This window comes from Malania oleifera, unplaced genomic scaffold (genome assembly GCF_029873635.1).
Source record: "Malania oleifera isolate guangnan ecotype guangnan unplaced genomic scaffold, ASM2987363v1 ctg670, whole genome shotgun sequence".
NCBI lineage: Eukaryota > Viridiplantae > Streptophyta > Magnoliopsida > Santalales > Ximeniaceae > Malania > Malania oleifera.
The window spans coordinates 40607-64438 of NW_026652137.1; the positions used below are offsets into that span (position 1 = coordinate 40607).

A 23832-nucleotide genomic window follows, 5' to 3' on the forward strand; every position below is an offset into this window, starting at 1 on the left:
TAGTTCGCCTGAAGAGAGCTGTAATTAGCACGCATTTTGGTAGTAAAGTTTGTGAACTGTTGATGATAAGCAATAATCCATGATGGCGCATAAGTCAGAGGTGCAGGTTGTTGAACTTGAGGAGGAGCTGGTTTGGGTACTTGCCTACGGCTTTTGCAATGTTTAGGAACCCTTTCTTGGTCCCGTTTTTTGTAACCCATCTGTTTTAGAGTCGTAGCATAGAAGATGTCATAGTGGGTTTTCTTAACGAATATGGATGTAGGAGTGGATACTGCTAAATGTGCAAAAATAAGATTTAACGCTCCACCATATGGGAGAATGACATGACATGCTTCTTCCCTGGTTACAATCCATTTTAAAATCAAACTCGGCAAGTCTAGCTTCTTTCCTTTAAGAATGCACCACATAACAAAACAGTTTTAATAGGATATGTAATCATGAGATCTAGCTCAAGGTAATATGTTGTAGGTAATGATTTTCAGCAGAATCTGTGCCTAAAGGTTTAGTTGATTGTATAGTGGAGGGTGTCCAAAATATACGGGATCTTCATTCATTACTAATGGCAAAAATTCTTGTGGCATGAAGTCCTGTGCCATTATCTTCACTCAAAATTAAGTGATGATTTATGTGGAGCTCAAGATTAAAAACACCTTCTCAAATTCAAAATAGACTTTCTTAAAATTGTACAGAAGATTAGCAAAATTGATAAAAAAAAAAAATGAAAATGTTAGAGGTACAATTTTACGAGTTTTAACTTCTTTTTTTTAAGATTATATTTTTACATTAGGACTTATTATTTTTATAAATTAATTGAAGTTTCAAAAGAATTGTCATGGACCATCATTTAAAAAAGAAATAAAACTTTTTTACTCGTCGCTGCATCACTTTCAGGAGACAATGCGCAGGACCATGCACATGCTGGTGTACGTCTAAAAGTCTTTGTTGAAAAAATAAGTTATTAGGCGTTTGTGGTTTAGTTTATTTGTCAGTTTTATCATAATGCAAACGCGGATAAGATTCCGTCGAGAAAAACCAAAAACAAAAAAGAAGGAAAGGATATCATAAACTACCCAATCTGTGTATGGTATTATTTAAGGACAGGACTCTTATCCAACATCAGTTATGTGTATTATTTTTTCTACCTTGTGCTGCACGATATGGTCACAATATCTAAATCTTTTTATTGTATATACATATTATAATTCATACGATTAATATTTTATAATCAAAGCTATTCACTAGTTAATTATACTAATACGAACACGATTAACAATCATATATTATTTTATTACATATTATGATTTTATTATTTTTTTAATGAAAAAATAATAATGTTGAATGTATTAATTCAAAATATTGATTAAACATTTGTATTGGTGCAGCCACTCCAAATGACAACATCAGCTTTGTTAACTAGATATTAATAATGATGAAGTATCTTATTATTTAAAATTACTAATTAAAATATACTCCCCATGTGCCGTGGGTGTACCGCATGGCATGGGTCTCTGTTTTTGTCAAGTGTTCCTTGGACCACCGTGCATGGATGAGAATCTTATCCAATATTAATTTACTATTGTGCATTATTATTTTCCACCTACCTAGTGCAAAAAGATATGATTCTTCAGAAAAAAAAAAAAACATGGATCACAGTACTTAATTATTCTAATGCATATACATAGTATATTTTATAAATTTAATAATTTTTATATATTTTAATTAAAATTATTTTCTAAGGTAGAAATGTTTTGTGCACTATTACATGCATTTTTTAGATGACAAAAAAATTAAACTAGCCAAAATTATAATTGGTGAAAACTATTCAATTTATTCATGCACATGTCAAACTACATCTTATAAAGATATGTGAATCTATTGTACTAAAAATTTGATGTCATAACCTAAGATAATTTTTAGACATTCATAGTTTTTTTTTTCAACTTTAAAATTTTAATAATTAAAGAACTATAAGATATTTAAAATGTAAACAAATAAAAAAATATTATTTAAATTATATTAATAAGAAAATATTAAATAAATCTATACATATATAATACTTTTGTTACAGGGGAGGTTAGGTGCAACGGTAAGGTTATTGCTGTGTGACCAGAACGTCATGGGTTTGAGGTGTGGAAACAGTCTCTTACAAAAATGTAAGATAAGGTTGTAAACTACGCACCCATTATAATCCGCCCCTTCCCCGGACCTTGCATACACGGGAGCTTTGTGCACCAAGCTACCCTTTATATATAATACTCTTGTTAACATAAATTAATAATAAAATATTACTTTTATTATAATATATTATTGTTAATTAGAAGATAATAATGATGAATTATATTTATTAAAAATACGAATTGAAATTTTAATTGATAAGTATTAATATTAACAAAAACACTAATTGTCGCACATCCTGGAGAAGGGTGCAGAATGACAAAAAATAATAATATTTAAAATTTTATAGAATCGCCACTAACTTGTTATTTTACTTGGTGCAGGCTATTAGATCACCTAATTACTACTTATTAATTGGTCTTCTAAACTAATCTTAAGCCAATGAACTAGTGGTCTCAGTCTATGTTAACCAAAATTGGGATCGGGAGTACGGGAAGCATCCTAGATGTTGGATATGTGTTTCCTGTGGACAGTTGAATCACTGTTAAGCCAGTGATCTAAGTGCCTAAAATTGCACCAGTTATAAGGTGCCACATGGCATCGAATCCAAAACCCAAGTGACATCATCACCTTGGCCACATCTCCGCACCCAAGCAGTTCCTAATTTCCCCCATTGACTAGGTTGGTTCGGCTAGCTGGACACATGTCAACCCGAGTTGACTCCTTGATCGGTTTACCTAGTTGGTTAACCTGTTCAATAGGTTTAACTATTGGCCTCACAAGGTTTAATCTTGTTTTGATAATGACAAACCAAGACATTTGATTGTACTTTCAAGTGTATTTACAGGTATTTCAATAGAAAAACATAATGAAAGATGAATATTGGAAAGCCATGAAAAATACAAGCATGTCAAAGATGGCTATTGAAGTAAATCTTGGATAAAGATCAAGTTTAAGGATATGAAGACCAAGTTAGTTTATAATGAGTATTGTCAACTAGGTTTCATGTAAGTACTTTTCAATTGGTCTTTGTTTATAAAACTCTTAGGTTAATTACTTGGACCAAAAATCCTTTTAAAATACTTGAACAATATTTTCATAAGGTCAAAAGTTATTTCAAAAAGATTAAAATTATTTTTGGAATGAAAAGCCCCAAAACAGGATTCTCCAAATTCCCTTGTTTTTTCTACATCCATATTGGAGTGCAATTTTCTCTCTTTATATCTTCTTATCTTCAAAATTATTCAACTTGAAAATTGTGGAATTTTTTCTCTACATTCTATTGATACCAAGATTGCGTGATTTGGAGTTTGATAGCAAAAGTTATGTCCTCAATATTGAAAGATGTTCGAAGCTGAAATTTCCCAGGGAGTTCAGGCGATTAAACCTCAAGTTCCGTCGATCGAATAGGTTTAGGCGACCAAACTTAAAGTTCAAGCAACCGAACCTATACTGCCGCTTTGGAAATTCAATTTTAATTGGTTCAGGCAACCGAACATATGGTTCGGGCGCTTGAAACGTGCAATAAGTCTTGCAAACAACCTAAAATCTTTTCGATTTTGAAAGATAATGTTACCAAAACATGCCTAAATGGTCATATTTCAAACCTAACAATAAATGGCTAACCCTAAACATGTTAGTGCAACCAAATAGCATCAAAGCACATTGATTTTATCTTTTATAAGTTGTTACGCGTCGTTCTCTACCATTACAAAATATTTTATGGTTTGTTTTTCAAGTTCAAAGCTTTCAAAACCCAGAAAACCTAGCCCATCTCCTTGATCTTCATAGAAATACCTTTGCGAGTATATTAGTGATTTGATATTGTACAAATTCACTATTTTGAGAGAGTACTCTGCTTGTACAAAAATTTGTTGTTACTTGTTTTGTAACTTGACGATTCGGGGATAGAATTATTGCCTAACGAAAGGGGTGTTCTTGGTACAGAGGGGTCTCCACCTACTAAATGGAGAGAGTAAACTCCACCTATTGTACGGAGAGACTAAGGAAAATCCTCATAGTAGGTTGCTTGATACAAGAACATGGGCGGGACGCTGAACCTTGTAAAAAATCTGGGTGTTCTTCTTTCCCTTACCCTATTTACTTTTATGCAATTATTTATTGATAATTAATTGTGGTGCACAAGTTAAAATAGATTTGGGAATTGTTGAATGCTGATATTGATTTGAGGATACTAAGATTGATTTAAGATTACTTGTGGATATTGTGAATGATTTACAGGAAGAGTATTTTCTTGATTAAATTTGGTGGGATTTTTTGATGTTGAAATATTCATTGATTAAACATGGGATCAATATTTGTATACCGTATCATCTATTTAAATCTACTTGAGATAAAATAAGCCTTGTATTTCAATTATATATATTTAGGATTATTCATTGGTATAGCCATTCGATGATTAGATATTTATGGTGATTGGGATTATTTAAAGGGTACATGATAAATAAGTATTAAAATAAATCAAGCTTGCACACATTAAATTTAAAATACCAAATCCACCCCCTCTTGGGACTACACCATCACTTTCAATTGGTATCAGAGTTTGGGTTGCAATAAATCTTTACTAGTAGTTGCATAAAGGTCAAATGACAAACCTAGGTGTATCCTCATTTTGTGAGGGTCAATCATACACAAGGCCTCCAATGTTCAGTGGTGTAAATTACGCCTCTTGGAAACAAAGAATGAGTGTTTTTATCCAAACAATGGATTGGAGAGTTGGGAGAGTAATTATTCAATGAAATTATGTTCCAGTGAAAATTGTTAATAGTAATGAAGTTTTAAAACTAGAAAATGAGATGAATGGTAATGCCATTGATTTAATGCAAATCAATTTTATTGCTATGAATGCATTGTATTGTGCTTTAGACACTAATGAATTTAATAGAATCATGGCACGTCAAAGTGCTAAGGAAATATGGGAAGAATTAGAGAATGCTTATGAAGGAAACAAAGAGAAGAAAGTCACCTCTGAGATGATTCAATTTCAAGTGATCAAGAAGTGGCAAATCGTTGCCTAATAGCATTAACCGATGAAAGGAACACATATCCCCTTCTACCTTATTTGATTATTGTAATGAATCCCGTGATGATTCATTTAATAATTCATGTAAATAATCTTGTGATGATACATATGATGAGTGACATGCCGATTGCGTGAAAGGTTCCAATTGAGGTAAATCATTCGGGGACTCTATTGAGAAAGGAAGTTTACATGAAGGTGTTGAGCGCTGCAAAGAGTGTTCTTGGGTTGGATATTCGCGAGAGTAAAGTTACAAGGAGATTGGAATTATTTTGGGGTGACTTTGTAGTCATAGCTGCAGGGAGATTGGTGTTATCTCAGAGCGACTATATAGACAAAACTACATGGAGATTACGATTATCTCAGAGTGGTTTTTGGGATCAGGTATTGGTGAGGTTTAGCGTGGTAAATGTTAAATCAGTTACCAGTATACTGTTGGCGCATCTAAGTAAATAGTCTACTACTCAGTACTCGAGGACGAACGGTGATGTTCGGAACGTGTTAAAGGTATCCTACGATAGGGTAGTTAAGTACTTTGGTGGGAAACATAGGGTTCCATCAGTTGTGAGGTTCACAGGTGAAGACTACATAGGGGGCTTGGAAGATATGAGGCTTGCAACGGGTTACATTGTAGTAAGACCTAATTGTTGCAAGTCTAGGGTACTGTCTTACGGTGCACTTGTTACAACTGGAGTGGAGTTCTTGGCAGAGGCAGAGGCAGCCAAGGTAGCATTGTGGTTCAGAGGATCATTCAAGGAGTTGGGTGTTTAGCTAGATGGAGTTCCAATTACCAAAGTCAAGTTAAAGCGTGGCTTGGACTTGGTATTTCTCTTGGCGTTAGAGGGGAAGTAGGTTCCATTATACTAGCTCGGGTGGAGTAGCAGAGGATTATGCTTTCAGATTTCTCTTAAGTGATGAATATTCACCAAGGTAGAGATTGTTGGGGATATGGCTTATATTCTGAGTGAAACGCATGTACCGGGGAAAGCACTATGAAGCGAGAAACCTAGGAAGAGAAGCAAGGTGGAGCCTTCGAGGCAAACCATCAATGATTTGGGGTGTTACCTGTAGACACCCTATTTTTGCCCTAGCCAAACAGAATACGAGGCCCCCTCTTATTATTTTCATTATTATTATTATTATTATTATTATTATTATTATTATTATTATTATTCGCATTAGTATCTTATTTTGGCTATTATTATTTTTATTATTATTTTTAGTATTATTACTTTATTTTTATTAATATTAATACTATTATTATTTTACCAATAGTATCATAGTTTTTATATTTACTATAATTATTTATTATTATTAGTAGTAGTATTATTATTATTACCTTATTGATACTAATATTATTATGATAATTATTATTATTATTATTTCCTTTTTCATTATTACCATAAGAATAAAAGAATAAAAAAAAAAGAAGAAAAAGAAAATCAAAGAAGGAAGTTGCTTTAGGGATTTGAGATTTTTTTTTTATATAATGGCAAAGGGGAGCACACGGCTACAGACAGGCAGCGCACAGACGGCCAAAGAAAAAAAAGAAAAACCTAGCCTTTCTCCTCTGCACGGGGGCCCCGCAGCGCACAACTGGGGGCGCAGGCTTAAAAAAAAAAAAAAAAAAACTCTCTCAATTCTCTTCATCTCCTTCATCTCCCATCACCCTCTCTGCACAACTCGACGGCAGCAGCAGCACAGTAGCCCTGCAATCTCTCCTAGCAGCGAATCCCCTGCACCCTCTCAAAGCTCAGCCACACACAGCAACCCAGCCCCGGCACAGCATCTCCACGGCATCCAAGACTCACGGCCAGCATCCAGGATCTCCAGTGCTAGCCCTCTGCACCCACCACTGCACCACTCCAGACGAGCCAGCCAGCCGAGCACGAGCCAGCCTTCCAACCAACGTCTCCAGTGCCAACCCTTTGCACCCACCGCTGCACCACTCCAGACGAGCCAGCCGGCCGAGCGCAAGCCAACCCCACTCCGACAGCCTCTGCAGATCTCCCCGGCGAGTCCCTCTGTAAGCCCCACTGCATGTAGACACACATAACACACACACGCACTCACACTGTCACACACATGCCTGTGTGTGGCGTTTTGACATGTAAAGTTTAAATTTTTTTTTATTTGTACATTTAATTGGAGCTTTATATATATGTATATATCCAACATTATTCTATATTAATTTAGGTTTCATATATGTATATATATATTTGACGTCGATTTATTTATTTTATTTTATTTTATTTATTTATTATTATTATTTTTTTTTGCAGGGTTTGTTTTTATCATAGTATTAATTCAGGTTTAAATTTTTATTGTTTATATTAATGTATGTTAAATAATGAATATGGTTGTCTTTTATTGTAATATTTTCATTAGTGTTTGACATGTAAAATTTAATTGTTATTATTATTATTATTTTTTTTTTTGTACATTTAAGTGAAGCTTTATATATGTGTATATCTAACATTATTCTATTTTTCACAGGATTTTTCCACCTTTTGCAATAATATTAATTCAGGTTTCATATAAGTATATATATATATATATATATATATATTTTGACGTTGATTTATTTATTTATTTATTTATTTTGCAGGGTTTGTTTTTGTCATAGTATTAATTTAGGTTTAAATTTTTATTGTTTATATTAATGTATATTAAATAATGAATATGGTTGTCTTTTATTGTAGTATTTTCATTAGTGTTGGACATGTAAAGTTTAATTATTATTATTATTATTTTCTTTTTGTACATTTAAGTGGAGCTTTATATATGTGTATATCTAACATTATTCTATTTTTCGCAGGATTTTTCCACCTTTTGCAATAATATTAATTCAGGTTTCATATAAGTATATATATATATATATATATTTGACGTTGATTTATCTTATTCTATTTTATTTATTTATTTATTTTTATTTTTATTTTTTGCAGGGTTTGTTTTTGTCATAGTATTAATTTAGGTTTAAATTTTTATTGTTTATATTAATGTATATTAAATAATGAATATGGTTGTCTTTTATTGTAGTATTTTCATTAGCGTGTGATGTTTTGGTATGTTGTTCATTATCATGTTTATATTGTTCCTATGTTCATCTAATATATATTGTGGTATTTATAGGTATTACTATGTTTATATATTATTATGTTTATCTTTAGGTGTAGTTTGTTAGGTTTATCTTTATCATTATGTTTACATTATGCTTATGGTGGTATTTATAATGTAGTTTATAATTTTAGTTTATTATTATGGCATTTTAGTATTATTATTAGTCTATATGGTATTTTTTTTAGTATTTAAATTCATATTATATGTTTATTGTCATAATTATGAATTATATGGTATTATTACTATGTTTAGTATCACCTATTAGGGTATTTTTAGTATTTTAACATATAGGGTATTACTTCATATGGTATCTTTAGGATATTTAGTATTACATATTAGGGTGTTTTTAGTACTTTCAATATATATGGTATATTATTATTATTATTATTATTATTTTTGATATTTTAATAGTTGTTGATTATCCTATTATCACGTATTGAAACCTCCCATGTTAGTATTTTTCTATTAAAAAAATCTATAAGATTTCCAAATTTTGGGAGTATATTTTCTTAAGTATTTTCTTGATTTTTAATCCCTATGATTTTATTGCGGGGGGTATGAGCCTTTGGGCCTCACGTACCCTAAGCTCTGAGGGAATATATGTATATATTTATTTTTTTTATAAGTATTTATAAATTCATAAAAAGGAGTAATTTAAAAACTTATTAGATTAACTTAGGGATAATTTCAAATTAATTAGGTACCGTTCGTAAGAACGGGTACGTAGGGGGTGCTTGTACCTTCTCCTCGCGTAACCGAACTCCCGAGCCTAACTCTGGTAACATAGACCCACTCTACCCCTAACGGGGTAGTAATCATGTGTTCTAACCACACTAAAAGGTTAGTGGCGACTTCGACACTTTCATCTTTTTAATTGAAAATTAAAATTGATTTTAATTTCGCCGCCCGGGGGCACATGCGCTCCCGGGACGTCGCGACATTACCGTTGACGATTTCAAGTGGAATCAGAGTTTGGGTTGCAATAAATCTTAAGTGGTAGTTGCATAAGGTCAAATGACAAACCTAGGTGTATCCTCATTTTGTGAGGGTCAATCATACACAAGGCCTCTAATATTCTATAGGGAGTGGTGTAAGATTGGATGGTTGATGTGGTTATTTTCAAGAAGTGTGCTGTTATCGCCTTTGGTGTACGAACCAATCTGGGTAGACCCATAAGACCTACAGACTACTGTTTGACTTGGTAGTGGTTGGTCAACCATTGTCAGGTCTCGCCTTCGGGCCACACAACCCGGTCATGTGGGGGTAATACATGACAACAGCCAGCTAACCTACCAGGATTGTTTTATGTTATTATTATTATAATATGAGATGAGATATGCTTATGAAAATGCAGTATTTTCTGCCATGTTTTAATATATATATGTTTCTCATATTTGATAAACAGTAATGAATATGTTATGTATGGTATAGAACACAGATTACTCATGTTGCCACACACTGGTATTAGTTTATTTCCTTTACTGAGAGGTGTCTCACCCCTAAATTTTACAAACTTTTCAGGAGCCCCTGATAGGAGAGCGGGAAAAGCCCCGCTGACCTAGTGCTGGATATTTGCCCTTTTGAAGGGTAAGTTTTGGTAGGGATAGTTAGATTTTGTGGTGTATGTCCCTAGATTTATTTTGGGATGTATATATGGAAATATTGTGGATTATAACAACTCTGGTATATTGTAATATATGGTATTGAGATGTACATTATTGTATGTTTTCTGCTGCTAGGGCTTCTGCTGTATGTTCTGATTTATCCCTGGTACCCACGGGTCCAGATGGATTGTGACCTGCTGAATTGGAATGTGGGAAATGTGCTATTGATATTATTAATAAAAAAATGTGAAAAAAAAAAAATATGAGCAGGTCGTGACACTATTAGTGACGAATTATATTTTCATCACTAATGACTCATTATTAGTGACAATTTTAGCTCCATCCCTAAGAGTTTCGTCATTAAAAAGCCTTTTTTTGTAGTGAAAGTATTAGTGACAAAGTAAAAACTGTCACTAAAAAAACCTTATTGGTGATGGATACTACTTCTGTCGCTAATTCCTTAAGTCTTAGCGACGAATTATTAGTGACGATTTTTCCTTCGTTACTAATTCTTTTGTCACTAAAAAGACCATTTTTGTGGTGTTTTATGCTAGTTTGTGTTTAATTTTTTAATTTATTAGTGTTTTGATTTATTTTATTTTATTTTTTGTTTGGAGTAAATTAATTAAAGGAGTCGTGGAAATTAAGGAGGAATCTTTCCTTTTCAAATTCAAATTCCATTCATCAAGAGTCCTAAGAAAATTAGACCATTAATTCAACATCAAACTCTAATTTCCTGAAAAATCCTTCAGTATTTTCAGCATAACGTTTGCAACAGATTTCCAAAAAGGGTGATATGCATATCTATAGAAAACTAAGAAAAAGCCATACAACTTTCATGTAGAAGATTTGCGAAGAAAGGTAGATATCGATAGAGAAAATAGCACATTAAGATGGCAGTAGAAAAGAAGGACCATTAAGGAGGAATTATGAGCTTGGGAAAAGAAGAAGAAGAAGACGGAGGCCGAATTGGAGTTGTAAACGATTGAGATTTTTGACCTATATACAGTTTTCTTCTTAACTATTTCATCTTCTCATTGTACAATTTTTTTTTACGAATTATAGAATTATTATGATTTGTTTTGATTCTATTATGAGCTAATTTCTATTACTAAGGCTACGATGTAGCCTCTCCATGATAATTCTGAATCTTATTTCTATGTGATCATAATTTTATCATACCTTTTGAGTATACATCATTGAGTTTAATGCTTTCAATTATTTGGCTAATAGTTGACTGATTTGTTGTGCATGTTAATTTGAGAGATGATGCATGTAATTTAACTTCGTATGATGTATTCTATCAATTCAATGAAAGAAAGGAATGTGCCGACGTGATTTTTGTGGATTTTATGTGAAATATTATTAATCTTAATGTACTCAAATTGCTTTTAAATTCACATAAAAATATCGCAGGTTATCGTATGTTAGGTAATTCTAATTCTACTCGAAAGACGGTCTTAGATAAGTGTTGGAATTGGTGTATTCCCAATAGGGGGTGAATTGGAAATTTTAAACTTTTCTCTTAGGTTAAGTTAGAAGTCAATATGATTTGGTAACTTAGGTCTTTCTACATAATTTCAAATGTGCTAATAAATAAAAGACGTGGAATTTAAATCATGCACATCATTCATACTATAACATATACGTGCGATAAATATAAAGTGTTGAAATGTAAATAGACACATAATATGTTATTGGGGTTCGGCCAACTGTGCCTACGTCCCCGCTTCTAGCTCACAAGCCCGAGAATTCCACTAATAGCTCACTTAATAGAGGAGCGGCACCGATTACAACCAGGTCAATTAACGCAGGGCTGACCTCAACCTACACACCTTAACAGGATGGCGCACCTAACTTTCCTAACTGGGTCTAAGCCAATCCTGGATTATTCCAGGGCTAGTCTCCTTCTTCAAGCTCGTGCCTAGATATACAATAGATGTGTATTACAATCAAATGGTATAGTGATTGTACTTTTGTGTAAAGCATATATGTACCCAAATACGCACAGTTACATACACCACAAATGATATAATATGTTAGCTTAGTGTGGTCTAGATAGTTCAACTCTCAAAGGTATTTTCTATCAGTGTAATGCGTACGTGAGAGTGTCAAACAAGAAATCCTTGTATCATAAGATATTCAGCCAATAAGTTCACACAAAGATGTCAAGTCTCAAATCTTTCAATCAGCAGGATATCTCAAGCATGTAAGTATCAAATGAAGTGTATTCTTAGTTTGCAAAATATGTGAAATCTTTGTATTTAGCAAGTAATATGTAAGTGAGTGAATATTGCACCAAAGATCACTATCACACGAAAAAATATCTCTTCAAATATATTTTTCAGTATAGAGCACAATAGATATTTGAAAGTGATTATGAAAGGATTTTGCAACCAAAATACTATATGATCTTCTCCAGATATTACAATGAATATACAACCTCAGAAGATCAAATGAAAGTCTTCGTAGGAGAGACTTATTAACGAATTCCCCTAAGAGTACTTAGGTTTTGCTCTCAATAAAATGGTATTAACTAAGCAAGACAAGGAGAGCAAACCTATGGAAACAAACACTCAATCCACTTATAAATGATGTAGACACTAATAGAAGGTAAGTATGAGTGAATGAGGCTAGAAAATGAGTAGTATAGACTTTTGGGTTTTCATAGAATTCTTCCCTAATCAAAGCAGCTAAAATCCCTCTATAATTTTCACAAATGATCTCATATATATAGACATGGGAGGAAATTTGACCGTTGGGGACCTATTAGGATTTATTGGAAAAGTTTAATGACATTTAAAACATTTTAACCTTGTTTAAAAAATATTTAATCGCTGTCAAAATAAGGGCAACCCAAGAGGTCCGGTCGACCAGAAAGGTTTCGGTCAACTAGATCTCATATGGTTCGGTCGACCAGGAGTATTTTGAACTAAATGGTTAGTCGGCCGAAAGTGCCTTTCCAAAGGTGATTTTCCTATTTTACCGAGATTCGGTCGACTAGACCGTTGGGATTTTTCCCAAGGACCCTCGGTCGACTAGGTAGTTGGTGTACAAAAATGGCTCGATCGACCAGATGGTCAAATTATTGACCCAGGGAGGTTTCGGTCGACTGGGGCTTTTTGAACTACCTAATTCAGTCGACCAGGACCTTGGTTAACTATTGACTCAGGTCCGGTTCGGTCGACCAGGCCAAAATGAATTGTGTTGGCCGGTCGACCGAAAGTGCACCAAATGTGCATTTCGATCCCGTTTTGAAACATACAAACCCTATTCAAGTGCCTGACAAATATATATACAAATGTGGGTGTCTTATGGTAATTTATGTCCAAAGTTAAGACACCGAAAAAGTCTGGTGTCAGTCAACCGAAGGTCGATCGAAGGGTAAATCCTAAGGTCTTTCAAAGGTCATTTCTCATTTAAGATTTGTTTGAATTTACGTAATAAATCATACATGTGATGTGTGTGAGCTTAATACAAACGAGAGCCCTAGTTACTATTACAGACCAATTAAATGAGATATGTTACAACACTGAATAGAAATTACTCTTCATACTTTGCTTGCGTTTGTGCACATCTTGATCTTATCAATCTTAGTTCTTGCACAAAACATCAAACACTCATTAGATACAATGAGTATTTGTCATAATCAAAACCGGACGTGACCTATAAGGTCAACAATAAGTCAGAATATTTTGCCGTCAAATAGGATGATAATTGATTGATTGCATGATGAGGATTTGGGATTGGATTGGTTAGGTGAGTCAGATGCCTTAGTATTTTCTTCTTGGGTGAAATCTTCTTCTTTTTAAGTATTTGGTCAATTCTATTTTTCAAATTCAAAATCCACAAATTTTCTTGATTTTTAAATAATTTAGAATTCAAACAATTTCAATAATTAATTGGTAAATAGTCCTCGTGGGTTCGACATCCTTCTTTATCACTATATTACTTGTTACAATTTTGTGCACTTTCATGTATCATTTGTATTTAAAGTTGTTGTGTGTCTTATGCACTCTTCTTTGTATAAAGGTATCTTTCATTGATAGATATGTGATTTTGTTTGTTTAATGTTGTCTTAATTTACAATTTCTCAAAGTATTTATTACTTTTTCTTGTGTATATATAGTTATTGGCTAAGATGGTTTGTGGTGTATGCTCCTCCCATAGATGAGTTTCATAGGAATTCGATTCCCATGAATCCTACTTTTTGAATCAAATTGCTCATACTATTTTGGATTTTGAAAAATAATGCACCTATAATAAAATATAATCATATTGTACTATTTGATTAAAATAATTACTAATAAACTAAAAGTAAAAATTTTAAATTAGTATAAATATTAATTTTTTTAATTAAAAAAAAATTAAAAATTTAATTAAATATATTAGTTGTAAATTGTTAATTAAAATTTAATTAATTGTTAACTAGGAAATAATTAAATTTTAATACAAAAATATTGGAATGGAAATTAAAATTATTAATTAGCATAAATTTAGTTTATTTTTAATTTAAATATTAAAAAACAGTAATTATAAATCATAACAAGCAAATTTTAATCAATTTTTAGTTAGATGACAGTTAAAATGTCAATTAAGGGTGTTGTTGACTTTGGTGCAATCCCAAGAGGGGGAGTGAGTTGAAGATTTAAAATATTTCTCCCCTTGGTTCACCTAATCTAACAACAGTAATACACAACTTAGGGTCTTTTTAAAATAGACTCAATTCCTTAATGTATGCAAATATTTAAAGCAATTAAAACATTCACAACAATTCAAGTACAACATACATGTGTGGAATTGAAAGTACTGAAATTAAACAGAGAGCTGACACAAAATATGTTATCGGGGTTCAACTAATGTTGCCTACGTCCCTGCCTTGGCTCACAAGCACAACGATTCCACTATGACTCACTTAACGGGTGGAGCGACACATAATACAACCAAATCAAATTAAAGCAGGGCTGACCTCAACCTTTTCAACCAATCCTTACGAGCTATATTAACGCCCCCTCTGATCACGCCTAGAATACAACAAAATCACAATACAATTTGTGTACAAAGTGTATGCTTCTCAAACAAACAGATTTATACCAATATAATCAACACACTACAGTATGATAGGATATGATAAGCTCAATGTAGTTTAAATGTCAACTCTAAAAAATAATGCTAGTATATCAATTAGAATGTGACAGTGCATGTTTTAGGATCTTTGTATCAAGATAACAATATCAATCACAACATGCGGCAACAAGCAAGAGATATTTAACAAATATTTCAAAAATATTTTTCTCAAAAATAAGCACAAGAGATATTTAAAATCGATTTGTAAAAATTATTTCACAAACAAAATACAATACAAGCTATTGAGTATTGCAATGATAATGCAAAACTCACAAGCTCTAAGGAGTTTTCCCAAAGAATACTTATTGACAAAGTCTCCAAGAAAAACTCTAAGCTTACTCAAGTGAAAATAAATCTCAATCAAACAGAGCAGATGGGAGTGTAAGTCTTATAGGATCATTACAAGAGCACTCTTACTAAACGATTTTTGTAATGGGAATAAGTAAGAATGGAAGTAGAGAGCTTGAATATGAGAAATAGGGCTTTTCAATTTAAGAGAGAATTTGCTAATGATGTTTTCTAATTCGTTACTGATCCATCCAAATGAAAGGGTATATATAAACACCCCAAAAATTATAACCGTTCGGAACATATCTGGTATTTTTGAGAAGGTTTTAATAAGGTTAATGAAAATTAACCACGTTTGAACCTCAGTAAAATTAAAGCAACCCGAGACATTCGGTTGACCATTTTTAAGGTTCGGTCAATCGGGTTACTCAGTTCAGTCGATCAAGGTGTTTTTGAACTAAGGAGATGGCCGACCAGACTTTAGGTGATTTTTGAATTTCCAAGGTTCGGTTGATCGGGCTAAGTTGGCTGACCGAATTTGAATGTTCAGTTGATCGGACCATTTTACAACTAGGAGTTCGATTGACTAGGGCATTGGGATTTCCTTACGTGCCAGTTCGGTCTACCAGGGCATTGACGCTTATTTTAAGGACGGTTGGCCAACTGATCAAACCATTGACTCTAGGGAGGTTCGGTCGACTGAAGTGCTCTCTATGTTAGGGATCGGTCGATCGAACACACTAACTTTATGCATTTAAGTCTAGATTTCTATTTAAAGTCACTATTTCTCACATAATTCTTATTTCTAAGTTATAAGAAACTTTTCATGTGATAATTCGGGACCTAAAGCTAGTCTATGGTCATTGAGCTAATTCTTGAAAAATCCGGCATTGGTTGACCATCCCTAAGGTCATTCAACAGTCATGAGCTTAGCTGTCCTATCATGCATACAATGCATTAATTTTTATAAATCATTAATATTTAAATATTATATACCTGAATAAACCTTAATTAGATTACAATAAATAAAAATCTGGCTCCTTATATCTTCTTCAAGTCCATGCGCGTGCACCATATGATACTTCTAATTGATCCTACACACAAACTCATCAATCATTAAATATCAAAGTATTTGTCATAATCAAAACGGGATATAACCTATAAGGTCAACATGTGTTGCTATTTATGTAAATTAAAATTTTAATTAAAATTTTTAATTTATTAAATAACATTAATATAGTAGTTAATATTTAGACACTATATTGTCCTTAATTATTGTGGTTAATGGGTTATCAAGTGTTAAATGTTTTAAATTTATATTTGTTGAAAATTTTTTAATATAGATTTAATTAAGTACATCTTATTAATTAAATTTTTTATATTTCTTCATATTTTCATTAAACACATGTGAAGAGTATAATGGTCACCATTTTAGAATACTTACCACAATTTGCATTTTAAACCAAATATTGACATGAGAATGCTGGGCACATTCCTAGAGTGAGGATAGTGGTCCTTACATTAGGATTTTTGAAAACTACAATACGAAATCATTCATTTAGAGGAAATGAGGGCTCATGATCTGAGATCCTTATCCCTTAATTGAGTTTTACATGATTTGTGGATGGGACTAACCAATATCTTGGTTATCCCAATTAGAGGTTGAAGCAAATCTAAAATTTACTATTTTTTACCCCCCCCCCCCAACAAATCATTTATTTTGAAAATTTTGAAAAAAAAATTGAAACAACTATTTTTCTTTTAATATATTTTTAAAGTGTATCATAGGGGTGAAGAAGCATAAAATTTCATCCTACTCAATTCTTTCAAAAAATGTAGTTCTAGTCATGTGTTATAATCCTTCTTTTCTTTCCTTTTTTTTTTTTTTTTTTTCTTAAAGTAAGTTTATTCATTTCTTCAAAAGCATCATGCTTAGTTTGTGAAATGAAGGTTCATAGAATACATCAAATAACTAAGGCATTTTATTAATTAAGCCATCATTTTTTATTGCCTTTTTAATACATCATAAAATATGCTCTAACAACTGAGGGCTTACTCAATTACCATATTAATACAGGCATTCGATACCAAGACAACATCAATATTTTGATGTTTTTATTTAGGCTACTAGATCATCTAGGAGTAATCAAAACATTGGAAACCACTTTTGGTTAGGATTTCCAGTGGATTGGTACATAATTATTTGGTGGAAACTTGGATCAGACCTTCTCACATCCATCACCAATCCGAGGTATAGGTTCAAAATAGTGCCATCATTTCTAAACGTCCATCGTTCACGGGATGATGCAGAATTACAGCTTGCAATATTGACGATAGTGAGATCTTCAGATTGATTTTCATAGTAAGAAAGGCAAAGGTCTCGATTTTGATTAGGCCTTATAGAACGATCTGGATAAAGAGCCCATTGTTGCTCGTCCTTTTGGTCCACACATTCATCTAACCACACTGCATTCCCATTTGCTTGCATGCAAAGGTCTTGAAACCCAACAATGGTCCTCACAAAAGGATTTGAATCATTTGTCGCGAGCCAACCTTGACGAGAGGAATAATTATTGACCTGCACAGTGAGCGTAGCATCACTATTTCCTGACTCTGCACTTAAAACAAGTGAAGATTTGGGATTTATGATGGTTCCGTTGGTCCAAATTTCCCACTGGATAGCTTCAGTTACAGCACTATCACAATCGTATATCATGACATAACTTCCTGCACGATACCCATAAGTAGTCAAGCACTTGCCTTTAGATCGAATAGTCCCATCTTTTTTCACGGTCCACAATTGATTCTCGTCTGCATTGGACTTACATGGCCACAAAATTATCGAGTCGCCATTGTTGAAAAGCCCACCCTTGACGTCTGCACACAACCCATTTCGACCAGCGATGCGCACTGTGAGCTCTTCTTCTATGCAAGTTTGATCATTATATGCATCCACAATAGGCTTTATGAGAAGGGAAGTTTGAATTGTTGGTGGTTTTTCACAAATATACAACATGATCCCAATGGTGGCAACTAGGTCGGGCATCACATTGCTCACTGTGAAATGTTCATAATTAGCTCTCTGTAAATCAACTTCGGGAAAGGACCCATCTTCGTCGGACTGTTGAATGGATTCAGAGAGGCGCTCCCAACGCCGCACGAGGCGGACCACAGCACCATTTGGGACAATGGTTCCTTGGTTTTGGGGTCTAATGGTTTGGGTTACTTGTTGTTCCACATATCGAAACCTCACTGCCTCTGAAATCATCAAAATGCAAATTATAAGAGAACGAACCACCTTTGCTTGGCCCCCCTCTGCGCTGGACCCATGAAACAACAAGCTGATGGCTGAATCCAATGGTTGGATTCCCAATCCAGGATAAAGTCTGTCAAGATCACTCAAACCTGCAAGCCCCAAGAGATCAGCATAGTTGCTACCATACGTGAGAGTATGTTGATTTGTGCCTGCAAAAAGATTGGTGAATGCTGCCTCGGGAGCGTCTTGAAAAAAGAAGGACTCGCCTCCTACTCGATAACCCACCACGTACATATTGGTGACATCTATGGCCAGCGTGACGACATCCCCTGCATTGTTGGAGAGTTCCACCAGGAGAAACCGTTGGTTGTCCACCACTGCGTCTCGGTTGCGAAGTACTGGGATTCCATGTCTGGCATCATGTGGATTTACCACTTGATCTCGAATGGATTTCAAGAACTGCTTGTAGTCATTTTTTGTGACAGCACCGCTGGTGGTGAATGTCACCTTAGGATAATCAAGGAGTAGTGCTGCGTTGAATTGGTGGTCATGAACTCCTTCTCTGGGGAAAATTAGAACTGAGTCCGCCATGGCCGCAGTACTGCTCGAGGAAAGCCAGGACACCAAGACCGCCATCCAGGGCACCACCATTCTTTTCAAGAGAACACCCATATCTCATCAATCAATGGGAAAGGTCAGTACTTCTCGCTGCCACTGATTCCGAAGCCCGCGCCCGTGCTATATATATAGAAAAGTGCAAGGGGCACGTGGATGCATGCATTGCGTGCACGTGTTACCTGCACCTGATTATCACCCAACACAATAAAAAGTAAAAACTTTATGATATGGGGAGCCGAGTCCTTTTCATGGAACTAAAAAAATTGGAACGTGTTCACAATTATTGTGTTTTGTTGTTTTGGAGGCTACTCCACCGTATCCAATTTGATTGATCGAGTGCTTTTCATTTTTGTTTTTATTTTTATTTTTTTCTTTCTTTTTAATAGTTGGAAGCTCATGGTTGGCAGATATGAATTATGCACAAAAGATAATTATTGTATGTTTGAGAGAGAGACTTTCAATTTGAATTTAAAATTTTATAATTTTGGATTCAATACAATATAATTATATATATTAAAATTAATGCAAATGCATTCAAATCCAATTTTTAAACTCAAAAGTTATACTTTCCAATGCAACTTTAATTATTTCTCATTTCAAATCAATTTTTATAATTTAAATTTTGAGATTTATAATTTTCTATATTTTAAATTTGAGATTTTAAATGGAAAAGCTTACGTATCAAAAGTTTGAAATGGTTGATCGAATTTATAGACCTTTATCATGTATTATTGCACATAGTACTTAGAATATATATATATATATATATATATATTTGGACACTTTTAATTATGGAAAATATTTTCTATTTCTATTTTCTTAATTTTCTAAAAAGTTATAACAACTTTAGCTTTCTTTTTAATTTTGGAAGGTTTTTACTAAAAAGGTAAAAAAATAAAGCATTTGCTTATATATGCAGAATATTTTTAAATTTTTATTCTTATATTTCAAACAATTATAAAAAAATGATAACTTATTTTTAAAACTTTCAAAAATTATATAAGGTAGTATTTGGGGATGACTGATTTTGAGGCTTGTTTTTTGATATGTGCATGTGGATTTGAGAGAAACTTAATACATAATTCATACAAATTAAAGTTTAATATTTATATTACATGTTCTTAAAAAATTTAAAAATTTAAAAAATAATAAAACTATATTTTCTAACTGTAGATACCTAATTTTATCTCGACCATATATAGCAGCAAGGGCATTGAATTCCAAATTTAAAAAGAAAAATAATTTTTAGAGGATTTCTAAAATTTGCCAAATTTGAATAAATGGAATTAATCTTAATTTTTCCTTCAGAAATTTGGTAAATTTTTAGGTTAAATTAGAGATGTCTTCTAAGGTCATTCCTTATTGCACCATTTTCGCCTAGTATTCTAACTTTCTTTTCCCAACGCTGCTGAAAATAAATTGCATTTTGCATTCTTTTACTTCGCATAACAAATTTTATATACCCCAATTAAATAAAGGAGGAGGGGTGGAAGATTTGAACGTATATGTTTCTCATTATCTCTCAAACTGGCTTCACATTTCATTTTGAACATTTGAATGAAAGTTAAAGCATGATTAATTATATGGACTGAGAATGTAGATTGTTGATTATGCTATGATTATTTTCATTTTTTAGGGGCTAAATACATAAATGAATAATGATGATTAAGAGTAATTGAGCTGAGATATGAATTGTTGATTTTTTTAATTAAATTGCATGTGTTGATGGACTTCAAGTTCTCAAATGAGTTTCTTCTGATTAAAACATGAGTTGAAAGGTGATGAACTCCATGACTATGGTTTTATGATGAACATTGTAAGTTATTGGCCAAATTGTCGTTGATCCACTTGAGGATCCAAACCCATTGAGCCCTACTTAGACCTAAATTCGAACTAATATTAACCAGGGGGTCAACCTAGGACCTAAACCCATTTCTCTAGTTGGGTCAACCCGAGACTCGAACACGTTTCTCTAACTAGGTCAACCCATATTCAAACCACTTTGTGGCCAAGACTAGCTGAGACATGAACCCAATTTTTAACCAAGATGACCTAAAACCTAAACCCATTTTAACCTCAACCAACCTCTCACCTAGATCCAACCCACAACCCATATTTAAATCCCAAATTGAGTCGATTCATGACCTAGATCCAACCCAAGCATAAGATCCAACTCTAAAAACCTTTGTGTTTGGTTAGAAAACAAAAGAAAATAGAAAATCTATGAGAAGGCTTGAAAGGTGCGGTCTGTCTAGTAGCCAAGAAAAAAAAAAACAAGGAAAAGAAAAAGAAAACGGGAGAAGTGAAAGAGATCCTATAATAGAAAATGATACCTAAGTGAGTTCATCATTGGATTTCAATGATTTGGGTATCATGGTCTTCTTTAAAAGCATCGTAGCCTTTTGCTACATCCATGAAATCCTGAGAAGAAGAAGAGGAGTGACGATCAAAACATGAAGTAAAGGAATAAAAAATAAAAGAGAAGAAAACAAAGGAAAATGAAAGAAAGAAAAGAAAGGTGGCGTGCGCACGCGAGAGAGAGAGAGAGAGAGAGAGAGAGAGAGAGAGAGAGAGAGAGAGAGAGAGAGAGAGAGAGAGAGAGAGAGAGAGAGAAGAAGAAGAAGAAGAAGAAGAAGAAGAAGAAGAAGAAGAAGAAGAAGCATAGGTTCGGTGGCAGTGGGTGGTCGGAGTTGGATTGCTAAAAAAAATATGATCGTGGCCGTGCAGCAGGCATGAGGCAGAGAATCCTTTTGTATGAGAGAGGAAGAGGGCAAATAGATTGAGAGAGTGAGAGAAAAGGAGAAAAGAAAATAAATAAAAGGGAAAGAAAGAAAGAAAAAAAAAACTTTTAAAGTCTCAAGAAAAATTGAAATCGTGTGGTTCCACGCGTCACTTATTAGCAGGTGACATATGGCATAATTGTAGCTACCTGCCACTACTAGGTGATGTCATAATGAAGTCATCCAAATGCACAGTGTCCGTAGGATGCATCTTGCCCAAAGAAGAAAAAAAGCAAGGTTCATAGTGGGCCATATGTTACTTGCTAAAGGTGATGTGTGACACAATTCAGGTCGTCTACATTGTGTTTTCTACAAATGAATAGATTTTGGCTACGTTATCAATCCATGTAAAGGGGGCATGGTGTTGGAATTGGTGTGATCCCAAGAGGGGGGTGAATTGGGTTTAAAAATTTTTTGGCTAATTTAAACATTTTTCGATTCATCACAAATCATATCTGTTAGCTTTGACACAACCCTAAGAGGGGGGTGAATTGGGTATTTAAAAAATTATCACCTTGGTCAATTGGTTTAACAATAGTATTACTCAACCTAGGGTCATTCTATGCAATCAATAAATAAACATACACGTGCAGTAAAAGTAAAGTGTGGAAAAGTAAACAGTACACGCAATATGTTATCGAGGTTCGGCCAAATTGCCTACATCCCTACCTAGGCTAAACCAGAACAAGGATTCCACAAAAGCTCACTTAACGGGTGGAGTGGCACCGGTTACAACTAAGTCAATTCAAGAGGCTAACCTCAACCAACACGCTTTAACAGGATGGCGCACTTAGCTTTCCTAACCGGGTCTAAGCCAATTTAAGACTATTCAACAGGACTAGTCTCCCTCTTCAGGCCCGCGCCTGGAATACAACCAATGTGTATAAAATTTATACACAGAAATATGCTTCTACACAAGCAGATATATGCACCAGTATAACTCAACCAATATTGTAAGCACGAATGATATGTAAATATGCTCAATGCTTTAATGTGAGCTAAACACTCAATTAAGTATAGATTTTCAGTCCAGATTTAGAGTGTATATACAAGCAATATTTGAAACACAATATGTGAACATTATAAAATCAGGTCAAGGTTTCAAATATTTTAAGCAAGTTGATTCAAACAAACTCAATAAGATATTTTAATATACAAGTACAAAGGAGTTGTTTGAGAAACTAGTTTTTTGAGAAGGATTTTTACACACCAAAATATAGGCTTAGGTATCTTGCAATGATAATGCAAGAACCACAATCATTAAGGTCTTCCCACACAAGATTTAACAAATGAAATCAGTAGAAGAACTTTAATGCTAAACTCTCAAATAAAATCAATCAAGCAATAATACAAGTGAGAGTTCTAGGTAATGAGATTTAGCACAATAGAGTTAGAAATACTCACAACACTTGAAAGATCAAGAAATATGGAGTGTATGAGTGTTTTGAAGTAGTATAGGCTAAACTAGAGTTTTGGAAATTTAGAGAATTTTTGCCTTAATCAAAGTGTTAATCCTTTTTAATTATGACAAATAAACATGTAGTTAGAGGCAAGGAGGATTTTTGACTTTTGGGGACACAATGGGTATAATTAAATTTATTTCAAAAAGTCATTAAGAAAATTAACCCAGTTTACCCCATTTAAAAATCAGTAAAAAATATTTTAACTCGCGAGGTTCAGACGCCCGGCCAAAGGTTCGACTGCCTGAGTAGACACAGTCAAAAATCTAATATTCAGTGGTTTGAGTGCCAGAAGAGCGAGTCGGTCGGCCGAACAAAAGTTAGCAACATTTGTTCATTAGTTTGGGTGCCCGGCTAAAAGTTCGGTTAACCGAACTGACCAATTTGGTTGCCCGAGCCCATTTTGAACGTGATCGTTTGG

General features: G+C 33.6%; 1 protein-coding gene across 1 annotated transcript; it reads right to left on the minus strand.

Annotated features, from left to right (window-relative positions):
- Window positions 1–17443: 17443 nt before the first annotated feature.
- LOC131147228 (ricin-like) lies at window positions 17444–19144 on the minus strand. The gene has a single exon (XM_058096989.1). It carries the CDS (start codon window positions 19142–19144, stop codon window positions 17444–17446), a length of 1701 nt encoding a protein of 566 aa, XP_057952972.1.
- Between the last annotated feature and the right edge of the window lie 4688 nt (window positions 19145–23832).

Excerpts from the sequence above, each read along its gene's own strand:
- LOC131147228 (XM_058096989.1), bottom strand. The coding sequence starts at position 19,144 with ATGGCGGACTCAGTTCTAATTTTCCCCAGAGAAGGAGTTCATGACCAC.